This window comes from Mustela erminea, chromosome 1 (assembly GCF_009829155.1).
Source record: "Mustela erminea isolate mMusErm1 chromosome 1, mMusErm1.Pri, whole genome shotgun sequence".
NCBI classification, from domain to species: domain Eukaryota; kingdom Metazoa; phylum Chordata; class Mammalia; order Carnivora; family Mustelidae; genus Mustela; species Mustela erminea.
Window position 1 is genome coordinate 78,847,704 of NC_045614.1, and position 12,355 is coordinate 78,860,058.

The 12,355-nt window shown below is 41.1% G+C and overlaps 1 protein-coding gene across 3 annotated transcripts in view; it reads right to left on the reverse strand.

The window, feature by feature from the left end:
• Positions 1–12,355, reverse strand: part of RARB (retinoic acid receptor beta) — a 725,834-nt gene that overhangs the window by 185,215 nt on the left and 528,264 nt on the right. Inside the window, exon 1 of one of the 3 annotated variants that reach the window (XM_032327902.1) lies at positions 8,123–8,420. The exons of 1 other annotated variant lie outside the window; for it this stretch is intronic. In XM_032327902.1, coding sequence (XP_032183793.1) covers positions 8,123–8,189 — 67 coding nt within the window. In that variant the 5' untranslated portion in view covers positions 8,190–8,420. Of the gene's footprint in view, positions 1–8,082; positions 8,421–12,355 lie in introns of those variants that run through there. One more of the 3 variants, XM_032327988.1, reaches the window with a different exon arrangement.

Here is a 12,355-nt window from a genome sequence, read left to right on the forward strand (position 1 = left end):
TCACTGTGCCACTCCTGGCCTCATCTCATACTGATACCGTTGTGGGTAGTGGGTATTTCTGCACATGTCTCAGTTTCCCTGCCATACTCTCTCAAGCCAGGTGAAAGTAGGGCTTTCTCTTAATTATTCATTCCCACAACAAACTTAGTAATACTTTTTAATGTGTGTGTGAACATGGTTTGGTTGCCATTTTCTTTGATCACTGATATGGATTACTAATCAATCTTGTGGCTCAAAAGAATCAACTTTGAATGGTTTTCATGAGTTCCACTGGATGCCAGGTCTTTGCTGCAATTTCTGGGAATTAAGAAAGGTTAAAATATAGCCTTAGCCTCTAAGGGCTCAGGTCTCATGAAGTATAGGCAGAAAAGTGAATGAAAATTCCATTCAGGCAGACCTGCAGTTTGCCTGAAGGGATGTAAGATTAGACTCCTAGTATTTGTTCCTAGATCCTATGGAATCAATATTTTTTCCTGAGATTGAAAAATATATATACACAGAATAAATGCTGATAGGGCATGAAACATGTTAGGATCCTTGACAAAATGCAGTCAGAAAATTATGTTCTTTGAGAAGCAATCAAGGACTGGAGAGTGGAAGTGAGAGAAGTATGAGGGGAGGTCTTCCAGGATAGAAACTTTAAAAAACTTCACTTATTTTACATAACTGTAACTGCAACTGTAACATTGATCTATCACCAAAGAGGGTCTTTCTGTTTGTGGGTCACCCTTGAAATACAGAGGTCATGCCTAATTCACAGTGCCCTTCTCTGTTCCATCTTTACACGCCACTTGAGGGCCCTATCCAATAATACCTGCTTAAATGATGTCTGCTGGGGAATGAAGAGGAGGAGAATGTCAAGGGATATTTATGCTTACTTTCTGTACATTGGGTCAATTCTCCATTCCCTGGGACCATATCCTTTCTAAAAATGGAGGATACTAAGTCAGCCATCTGGTCTTCCTTTGGTCTAATAATCAGTAACTCTTGGAAAAAAACCAGTGGCTCTGGGGAGTTAAAGGGGGATAAGCATTCACGAGTCAGCTTTCTACCAGGGAGCATGTTACTGTTGGCTATGCAACACTCCAGGCCAGCTAAGCTAACCCTGTTGGAATGTTAAACAGAGTGCAGCCAACACCTTGTGAATGTGGAAGGAAACCATCAGGGCTTTGCCAGGACTACTCATCAGTGAGAAGAGTCTTCTGGAAAAAATGAAGCAACAAAGATCACTGAAGAAAGTGTGAAACAATCTGAGAATCCAATGACATGTTGACAAATATCACTCCTCCCTGCTTTCCTCAAAATAGAGTCAAGCAGGGAAAGCCTGAGTAATTTCTAAATAGAGTTTTCCTAATCCAAGATTGGGCTCTTCCTTGCCTTATCAACAGCCTCTGAAAGACTCCAGGTGGATTCTGTCCAGGAAAAGAAGAAAGCTTGAACTGAACCAGGGAAAAGATTAGGGAGGATTTGTCCTTCAACTATAAGCTTCTGCAGGGGGAAAAAAAGACCTAGGTGTTTTTTTCTTCTTCTTTCTCTCTCTCTTTTTTTTTCTCCCTGAAAAAGAATTCACAGCTTGTAAAACTTGGCACATTAAAAAAAAAATAAAGATGATGGCTGATTTTATAAAAGAGAAAGAAATGGAAATAAAAGTGCTAAATACCAACACTCAAATGTCAAAACGACAGGATTTTTCCAGGCAAATATCAGAACTTATTGCGGGAAAAAGAAAAAGCTGAGAAAGTTATTAGTGTGGCAGCAGAGTTTGGGACACTGTCTCCTCTTACTTCAGAACAAATTAAAACAAATAAAATCACAGAGCTGAAATTTGTATTTTTGTTCTGGTTCTAAAGTTAAGCCAGAGTAACCTTATCCTAGCCCAATCTTCCTAGGTTTATTCTGGTTTAAAGGCAAAGTCAAGGTCAAATTCAACACTAGTATCTTATTCTCCTGCTGAAATCACATGTACTCAATGAAGCTTCACAAGATTTTACTTCTAAACCATGAACAAATCAATAGTGTTGAATGAGACTAGACTTATGTAATTAGGTTTTATTTAGCTTAGGGTTCAAATCATGTTCTTTAACCTGTAGTTATATCTTCCACCAAATTTGAAAAATTCATGGCCTTTTTCTCCTGGAAGTTGCTGCTGTTCCATTATTTCTCTCTTTCCTTCTGGGAATCCAAATGTGTATGTTCAAACTTTTCAGTGTCTCTCCTGTGTCTCTTTCCTGTATTTTCTATCCATTTAGCACTCCTCGGTGTTTCAGTCTGAATACCTCTTCTTGACCTATCTTACAGGGCACTTATCCACTCTTCAGCTGCATCCAGTCGGCTATTACATTTTTTTTTTTTTACTGAGATCTTCATCTTCGTTTCAGCTAATGCATTTTTCATTCCAGAATTTCTATTTTATTTTTCTTAGTACAGTCTAGTACTCTGCTGAAATTCTCCATCTTGTCATTTACGTCTTGAGTATACTAGTCCCACTCATTTTAAAGAGAAGGAAAATACCTGATCATCCACGGGTCTGTTTCTAATATCTATGACTTCTTGGTCCTGTTTTTCAATATGTCTGCTAAGTTTTGACAGAAATGAGAGCTGTTGCACATGAAAAATTTTGGAGGCTTTGGATGACATTATATTCCTTCAGAAAGTATTTGCCCTCTATGAATGCTATAGGTAAGACTAGATATCTAGAGTTGGGGAAGTTTACCTCAAACAAATTAAAGGCTCAGCTGAGCAGAGAGAAAGTTTTACCTTCCTCAGGGTGGGTCTAATGTGGGTTCACCTTCTCCTACGGTGTTGACTTATAGGGATCCCAAGAGGAGCCTGGGATATTTACAAAATCCTGTCCTCCTGAATTCTAGTTTTTAATCTTTCAGGCACCATGAGATTCTAAAAATTCCACTCTGCTTTTTAGAAGTTTTCATTTGCTTGGCTTTTTGACTCCTTGCCTTATGCAATTGAGAATGAGAAAATTACTGAGGAGGAAAGAATTTGGGGCCTTCCTTTCTCAGAGGGCTTGGTCCCTCAGGTCTTGGATGATTTAGTAGATCTCTGATGCCTTCAAAAAAGATTTTTGTTTTCATTTTCTCTGATATTTCTAGTTATTCTCCCTGGGACCATTGATCTGCTATAAGCTACTTCACCAACCCCCTATATAGAAGTATTGAATAACTGTAGTTTTTGCAAAAACAAAATCCCAGAGGCAGAAAACGATAAAAAACCCAACTGGGGAAATTCATTCTATGTGTACTTGCACTGGGGTTTTAAAATGAGTAAGATAATACCCTTATCCTGGGGGTATTCACATTCTATCAGACTTCTTCTAAGGTATACTTCATTCCTTTCCAATCATCTGATCCTTCTTTTTTGCTCATTTTTAATGTTTAGTTCAAGACCACCAATAAACCTTTGTCAAGAATCAGGCAAATGTTGAGATCTTCTTTCTCTGAAACATTGTGCTATTTATTATCAGCACCTGGCAGAGCAACATTCCACAAAGCCTGAGTTAATAAACTGTCCTTATTCCCTCCCCTACATCAGATTGTGTGTTCTTTTTAAGAGGAGGCTTGATGCTTATGCTGTAACCTCCCAATCACCCAATATATATTTTAGGATTTTTCTTTTTTAAATTATGATCACTCCCTGGACAGACTTTCATACTGCCAGTATCTTTCGTATGGGAAAGAATGGGGAGAAGGAATCGACCCTTTTTCCAGGGTTCTGTCTATAGAAAAAGGAGAATCGGTGTCACTGGGTCTCTGGACAGTTACCTCTTGCTTACTCAGAATCATTACTGATTCTTAGATCTTAGGAGGATATTTACTAAATGCTTCCAGTATGCTTGGCATTATTCTAAGCACATTACATATATTCTCTCATTCAATCTTTAGAACAATCCTAAGAGGTAGGTGGTATTATCATTCCCATTTTGTCAATAAAGAAATAGAGGCATAAAGTGGCAATGGTACAAGAACTCAACCCTGTGGCTCACTTCTCTGGAAATAGCAGCTGAGACCCTAACTCAAAACACTGCTGGTGGTGTACCTTGGTCCGAACATGAGGTATTCTTGGCGATAGCCCCTAGCCATGGATAGTTGGGTGGACTGTTGGTGGAAGACCTGTGGATTGTGTACAACAATCCCTGCCTTGAGTTTTCTTCTGGTTCCATCTAACATTTCTTCTTCCCATTTTTAATTCCTTTTACTCTATCAATGAGGACTAAGTTCAGTCACAGCAGCTCGAGTGGCTTAATGAGCTAAAGGCCTACATTTTTTTCCCCCCAGGATAAGAAGTCTGAGGTAGGCAGTTAGGTTTCTGATATGGCTCCGTAATGCTCTGAGGGGTCCAAGCTCTTCCTATCTTTCTACTCTGTTAATTAAATATGTCACTTTCATCCTCACGCTTGTAAGCTGGCTGCTACCCCTTCAGCATTGTGTTTGTATTTCAGGCAGGAAGAAGAAGAGGATAAGATAAAGAGTAAAACCAACAATTCTGTTCCCATTTAAATAGCTTTCCCAGAAGCCCCGACCAGGGACTTTCTCCACATCTAGCTGGCCAGGACTATGTCACATGGCTACCCTATATTCGTGGGAGATGGGATATTTTACATGGGTACCATTGCTATACTGAAGGAAATCAAGATTCTCTGACCAAGGAAGAAAGGACAACAGCAATCCAAAGTGTTTGCCATAATTAATAAAGTCCCAACTGAAGTGAGAAGAGAGAACTTCATCAAACATCAGCAAGCCCAGTAGGCCATATTTTTTGGTGAACATCACAGTGATATATGGGGCTTGAGCAAGGAATCCAGGTCCCCCTGGATCAGGTCTTTGTAGCACCTACCTGTAAATGATCTCATGCTACACAGCCATGATGGGAGAGTGAGAAGAGCCCTGAATTCAGAAGCAGAAGAACAGGAATCACATCCTGCTTTTGCCACATACAATCTAGGGGACCTTGAGCAAGATATAAGCATCATATTTGTTATCAGTGAAATGGCCACAAACACGTATGTCTTACCCACTTTCCAGAATTGGGATGATCAAAATAACGAATATGGAAAGTCTGTAAAATCTATACTGGGGGCGCCTGGTGGCTCAGTGGATTAAGCCACTGCCTTCGGCTCAGGTCATGATCTCGGGGTCCTGGGATCGAGTCCCGCATCGGGCTCTCTGCTCAGCGGGGAGCCTGCTTCCCTCTATCTCCCTCTCTGCCTGCCTCTCCGTCTGCTTGTGATCTCTCTCTGTCAAATAAACACATAAAATCTTAAAAAAAAAAAAAAATCTATACTGACCTGAGTACCTCAGCTCTCAAGATATATTTAAAAATTGAAATGGAGAAGTATAAATGGGAACTAGCTAATTATTTCAATAACCTTTTTATAAGCTCATCCAAATTTATATATGCATATACATATATACTTTACATTTTGTATATATAAATAAAATACTAATGTAAATAATTTTATAACACTATAGTATATATACACACAAAATGCACACATACACATATATAGTTGTTTGCTTAGTAAAATTTTGTGATAACTTTGTAATGGAATGTGGCAGAATTTATGATGTTCAATTTCAGTACTTAAGCTTCTGGAACCCACCTGGTTGCCTAATCTCTGGTTTATCCCATATGGGAAGACGGGTGGGAATAGGGCTTGGAATTATCAGTGTATCTCAACATTAAAACTGTCATCTCTCCCATTGGAAATACGGCAACCGTGTTGTGTTTTCCAAGATATATGCCAGCAATATTTCAAAATATGATTAACAGTGCCAATACCTTGTAAAGTCGGGCACATCTTTTCTTGTTTTGTCTTAGTGATGCCGTCTATCTTTGTGAAAGCTGATATATTAAATAGCTTTTTAAAAGCCTTATTGTGGCCTTTCTCTCCCCTTGGTCTAGTAGTATAACTTTTATCGATAATAATGGGAGCTATGTTGGAGCATACGGGGTGGTTATGTGGTTCCTGTAGTTTATGGTGATTGACCAGCCTTGAAACCACGGCTTGGAGTTCAGAAGCCTGTCTCAGTTATTTAAACCCTCAGAGGGGAATGGAAGGTGCCTGATCTTATTCTGCTTAGCTAGCCCCCAAACTTGGAGCTTTTCTGGATTTTTTTATCTGGGCAGAAACTAGTGCATGGACACATAAATTAAGTGAGATCAAATGATCTCAAATTTCATATGAAATTGTGTGATATCCAAAATCGAAAATCAGGGGCATTTTTACCCAAAAGATGTAACTTGGCATTCAGTTGAATTTTAGTTAGAGAGTATTTGAGAAGTTTTACAATCTCCAATTAAAGTTCATATATGGATATCAGCCTTTGAGACTTAGCAAGGAAACACATCTTTTCTTAATCAAAAGATCTCACCCATTTTCAAAACTCACACTCATTTTTCAGATGGGCTAATTTTACAGGAAAGGAAATTGAGGCCCACTGAGGTTAAATGAATTATCCACAGTCGTACAATTGATTCTAATCCCTGAGCATGAATTGGGGAAAGATTATAATGTGGAACTTCACCACTGAATAAATATATATGCATACTTGGGGCAAAGTGGGTACTCAGTAAATACTTTTTTGAATAAATTCAATACTGGGTTTTTTAAAAGCAAAGAACAGAGCTAAACTATTATAAAATTGTCAAAATTATTCATGTTTTACTACAAAGGACTAGGAACGTCAACTAACATTGTCATGCAGGACTTAGGAGGCTGCCCAGCGCATACTAAGAGCTGAATATTTGTTGGCTTTAAGGATGTGTGTTAAAGGTTTATCATACACATGATAAAGTACCCCCAAAGAGTAATTTAGACTAATCACTTTTTTCTTTATGACAACTATTATTGCGGAGCCCAAATTTGATCAATATAATAAGGGTATGCATTTGGTGTATTGTGTTGGAGAGTATTCCCACTATCTATTTTAAAACCTGTGCCATATTTTTGGAGAGGAAATATCAGTGTGCCCACTACTCCTCACACAGGTACCTCTGGTGTTTTTGTATCTCTATCTAATAGGTCAGCCCAGGCCCTGCCAAGTCTTCAAACTCCTCTGTCAACAGCCTCATTTTGCCTCTTAAGCTCTAACCAGTTCCTTGGAACTCCTTAACATCTGTCATGGAACCTTCCGTCTTGCTGTACTATCTGCTTCAGTACTCTTCCCCACCTACTTGGCCTTTGTTCAAGACTCAGAGATTTATTATCTTCTCCTTTAGACCTTCTGGAGCTCTCTAAGGCTCTTCCTTCTGTGCCCCCATGCCACTCATGCATAGCCACTAGTATTTTAATTATTTTTATGCACACAATTTTCCTTTCTATTAGATTGTGGATTCCGAGACAGCAGATACCCGTACGTTCTATTTATTTCTGTATCCATAGCAAGTAAGCTCCACTGAAAACAGAGTGGACAGACAATCAATATCTGTAAGATGAATGAATGGACAATGCCCAGCCCTCCCACAGACCAGACACCCGGTCCCCTGAATTGGTTCTGTCCTCCACGCACTGCGATCTTGAGAGTCCCGCTGGCCTGCCCAGCGCGGACTAGCACACATCACATTTTATCCTTGCTGGAATGCTGCTGATGATTCTCTTACTAGCATGCTCTTTTCTTTCTTCCTTTTTTTTTTTTTTCCTTTAAAGATTTTATTTATTTGACAGAGGGAGAGAGATGACAAGTAGGCAGAGAGGCAGGCAGAGAGAAAGGAAGGGAAGCAGGCTCCCCGCTGAGCAGAGAACCTGATGTGGGGCTCGATTCCAGGACCCTGAGACCATGACCTGAGCCAAAGGCAGAGGCTTTAACCCACTGAGCCACCCAGGCGCCCCTAGCATGCTTTTATTGAAGAGAGAACTGGGACTTAAAAGACATACTGAGTGACTTTCTCAAAGTCACACAGCTAGACAGAGGAACTGTGCCGTGGAAACAAGAGGGAAGAAATTTGAAGCCAAGGGAGCCTGTCTGGAAAAAGCCACAGTAGTTAACAAAAGCAATCCAAAGCAAGGTGATTACTAGACAAGCTGCAGAATGTGTCCCACCGCCCCCCATCCCCCAACCTTTTTGTTACCATGTAAAACAAGGAGGGCGAAGGCAGTTGACTCTGGTACCTGGGGTTTCATCAGGAGGATGTCCAGATGAAGAGTTTCTGCTGCCTCCCCCAGGAGGGCCCTCCATGGGGAACCAGGTTCTTTAGCTAACTTGTGTTTGGCACGTTGCGCTCTGAGCACAGCTCAGAAGCGACTTTCGCCCTCTTCCTCTCCTTTTCCCTGGCAACCAACAATTCGGTTCTGTGCCATGATTCCCCAGGGTCACGCGTTTCTATTAAATAAAATGGATCAGTGGCATTTTTCTACCAGTAAATCAAAAATCTCTTCTCTTCCTGCAACTTCAAAGAAAACCCTGGTCATATCCAAAACAGTTTCTAGATTTTTTTTTTTTAATGCCTAGAAAGTCACATGACAAAGGAAATAGGAAAAACCCTTCCCCACCTAGCCCATGTGTTTGCGAGTGTTTACAATGCCATCATTGTTTATGTTGGGTTCTATTCATTTTTGTCTGCAGACTTCCTCTGTACAGTTTAACTACTTTCTCATGCTAAGCTCTCTGCAAATTGTCACAATGGTTAATGGGAAATTCTGTACCGAATACTATTTAATTTTAAGGCATTTCTGGCTGCTAATTTATTACCAACTGCAAATTTCATTTTGCCAGGGCAAAAAACAATTTGTTTGTTTCATGTTGAAAATAGTTTTTCAAATAAATTCTGATGGTACACTTATCAAGCCCTCTTATCTTTCATTAAACTAATGCTTTCAAGCATAATTAAGAAGGGGCTGGAAAAAGTAAGTATAATGTAATGCTCTGATATTAAAGAAGACATATCAAAATAAATTTGCAATTGTATCATCACATCAATCTCTACTATGATGGCAATAGTATTATAACCATAATTAATTAGCTATGGTACAAATTACCAATAAATCTTTAGAAATTAAATGCCCAATTTTTCAAAACCATATGTCTTCATAAATTGATTATTTAGAATTTAGAGGCTTTTTAATTAGGAAGAAATTTATGCAATGCTGTATGTAATAATTAGGAATCAGCTTTTCTGTAATGCTTTTGGACATCAGCAAAAAATTAAATCTTAGGAAAATAGTCTGGGTTAATTATAGTATTTCACTGTCAAAAATCAACATATAGGTAAAATTTAGAGGTTAATGTGGCTTTCCATTTCTTTAACTTCCACCTAGTCTTCTGTTCTCAGTGCTGGAATCATTAACGGAGCCCAAAAATCAATGAGAGGGGGGTGGAAAATCTCCCCAGTGATTTATGCCCCGAAGAAAGTTTTCATTTTATCCAATAGTTTCAGCAAACCTCATCAATCCAGGTTAAACATTTAACTCTCCTTTTTTATATTCCCTAAGGTTAAAGCAGGGATATTTCGGAGCCTTGCCATCATTTTGGGTAAGTGATTATTTTGACAGAAGACACAAAAGCTGCTCTGTCGGGAGGGTGGGAACATCATTTGGGGTCGAACAAAGACATTGCTGAAGTGCGACCTCATTATGTGTGTGGTCAGAAACCCCAAAGACATGGGGAAACCGGACCTGATGGTGAGCCTCTTGGCACTCGCAGGGACCTGCTCTCAAAGCCAACGCCTTCCTGGGCCTGGAAGGGGGGTGGGGGGCAATGCAGAGACTGTATCACAAAGAGAATTCTACGAGAACTGGATAGCCTGCCCACACAATCCAGAAACCAATTATTTTCTTCTTCTTGCTAGTTCGCCTTCTCCTCACTTCGTTCATGGAATATAATCCGGCCAAGGTGTTTTGCATCCACAGGGGCTATAGGAATCAGGCCAACCTGGGTGAAATTCCATTTCTCTCCTCTAGGCACTTTCCCTGATACCTTCCATTTGCATGTCTCTTCCTCGATAAAGAGTTGGATCCCAAGTTCTCCCAAAGCCAGCGTCCCTTTGTCTGCCCAGGAAATAAAAATGATTCTTCCCCGCTAGTTCCAAAAGGAGCTAAACCACTTTTTTTTTCCTTTTCCTTTCAGGTTTTCTTAGTATATCATCAAGCGATTTTTTTTTTTTTTTTCCATCTGCAGGTCTTCCAGCAAAAATAGTGAGGGACCTGAGCGCGTGACTCCAGAGTGACAATCGCTAACAGATGCATTTGTGCTCGGGCAGAATTGGTCTTTAATTGTTGCTTGTAGGAGAAAGGAAAGGCGACTGTGGCCCGCCGTTCTCTGTTGCTGGCAGATAACAAACTCGAGACGAAGCCACATTTACAGGGGAGAAATTGCTTACGCCCACAGAATGAAATTTCAGGCTTTGACAGCTGCTAGGTAAGTAAATGAGAATCATTTTATTCTGGGTAAGTGCAACACAGCACATCTCGAACAATGAGGAGTTGACGGCCCGAGGGCGGAGACACTCAGGTCGTACATGCTCAGGAGAGTCTGCGAGGAGAGAACTGTGGAACAAGTGGCCAGTCATCCCCTTATCACAGCATGGCTCCTCGCAATCTTAAGTGGGAGGCACACGGCCCTTCAAAGGAGAAAATGGCTTCAATTTTCCAATTCGCGATTCGACAGACAAATAGCGTGCGCCGACTCAGGGAAAAAAAACCCTACTGGAAAGCCAGAGGCCTCGGCCAGAATGCAGGAGCCCTTCATCTCATGCCTGGATGCTTTTAACAGCCTCCCAACTGGTTTTCTGACCTCAATATCCACCCTGCAGCCAGAAAAAATTAAAAAAGGGCTTCTAAAAGGCTACTATGTCCCTGCTGAAAATTCTCCCACGGCTCCCACTTGCCATCCGAAGTCCTCCTTCTTTAGGCTGACTTAGAGGTCCTCCCACATTGGCCCTCGTTACCTTCCCCAACTCGCTTCTCACTTTGAGCCTCTGCCCCCCACCTCTTTCAGAGGCTGTCCGCTTTTCTGACCGTGTCCCACTCATGCTGCAGACAGTAGGGTGATTGCCCCCTTCCCCAGAAGCCTTCTCTGATGCTGTGAGCCAGGGAAGCTGCCCTTCTCTCTTGGGCTCCCACAGTCCCCACTGCACCCCTGCGATGGCTGCCCCAGGCCGAATTGCCTCTTTATTTTGGTCTCTGGTTTTTCAAGGTCGCGAGCGATAGAAACTCAAATCAGCTTAAGCTAAAAAGGAATTTACTGGACCCTAGGTTAGCTCCCAAAACTGAGGAAAACACTGATGGGTCAAATCTGAGGAAAGCAGAACCTGAGGATTCTTCCAGATCCCCGGATGCTGCATCAGGGCCTTGACCACTGTGAGTCTGTTCCTGCTCCCTGCCTCCATCTGCCTCAGTCTCTCTCCCTTTTCCTCAGTTGATGATCTGCTGGCTCTCACCAGAAATGTGGAATTGTGTCTGCTCTGTGGGCTCTGGTTCAAATATTCCTTGGTTCTAACATTAAAGGTCTATTGGATGAACCCTGATTGCCCCTCCTTGGGTCACATGCTTACCCTAGACTGGGGACTGCAGCTCTGGTTCTGGAGGGGATGGGAAGATGGTCATCCCATTGAGATATTTCAAGCTCTCTGGTAGAGAGAAGAACATGGAGGAGGACAGAAGATTAGAGTGGGAACCATATAGGGATCACCCACTACTCTGAAATCAATAACCACAAAAGCTCAGTGGCAAAATATAAAAAGCATTTATTTTTTATGCAATTGCAGGATGGCTAGAGGTAGACCGCTACAGACCAGGCAGCTTTGCTTTAAGTGGCAGATCTGGCTAAATAGTTCTTGTGGCAAGTTAAACTCAGACATGTTCTATTAATAGGACTCATTCTAGTGACCAGGCTGAATGAATGGGAAAACTCATCTTACAGCAGTCACAGAGGTCCAAGGGAAGAAGTGGAAGCCCATAGTGGATCTTAAGGACTGGGCTCAGACGTCGTACATTGTATTCTATGCTATTCTGTTGGCTAAAGCAAGTTATGTGGCTGAGCACAAAGTTAAAGTGTGGAGGAGGGTACTGTCCTACTAGTAGGAAGGACTGAAACAATCATGGGGCAAAGGGCATGGATACAGGACAGGTGAAGATAAGGGACCAATGATTCCAGTTACTATAGGAATGACTTTTTGAAGGAAAGATGATACAATTTCTGCAAGAAGGAATAGGGGCCAAGCAAACAAACACATTAATGCTCATCACATTCTCCCTAGTTATACTGTAACTTTTCTGCATTTGGAAAATGGGGTTATATACCTGTTTCCAGAGGCCCCATCAGACACAGTGCTTGGCACATAGAAGACAGTCAAAAATTATAAGTTGAATTTAACGTAAGCTATTAATGGGTTATAGAGGACAGAC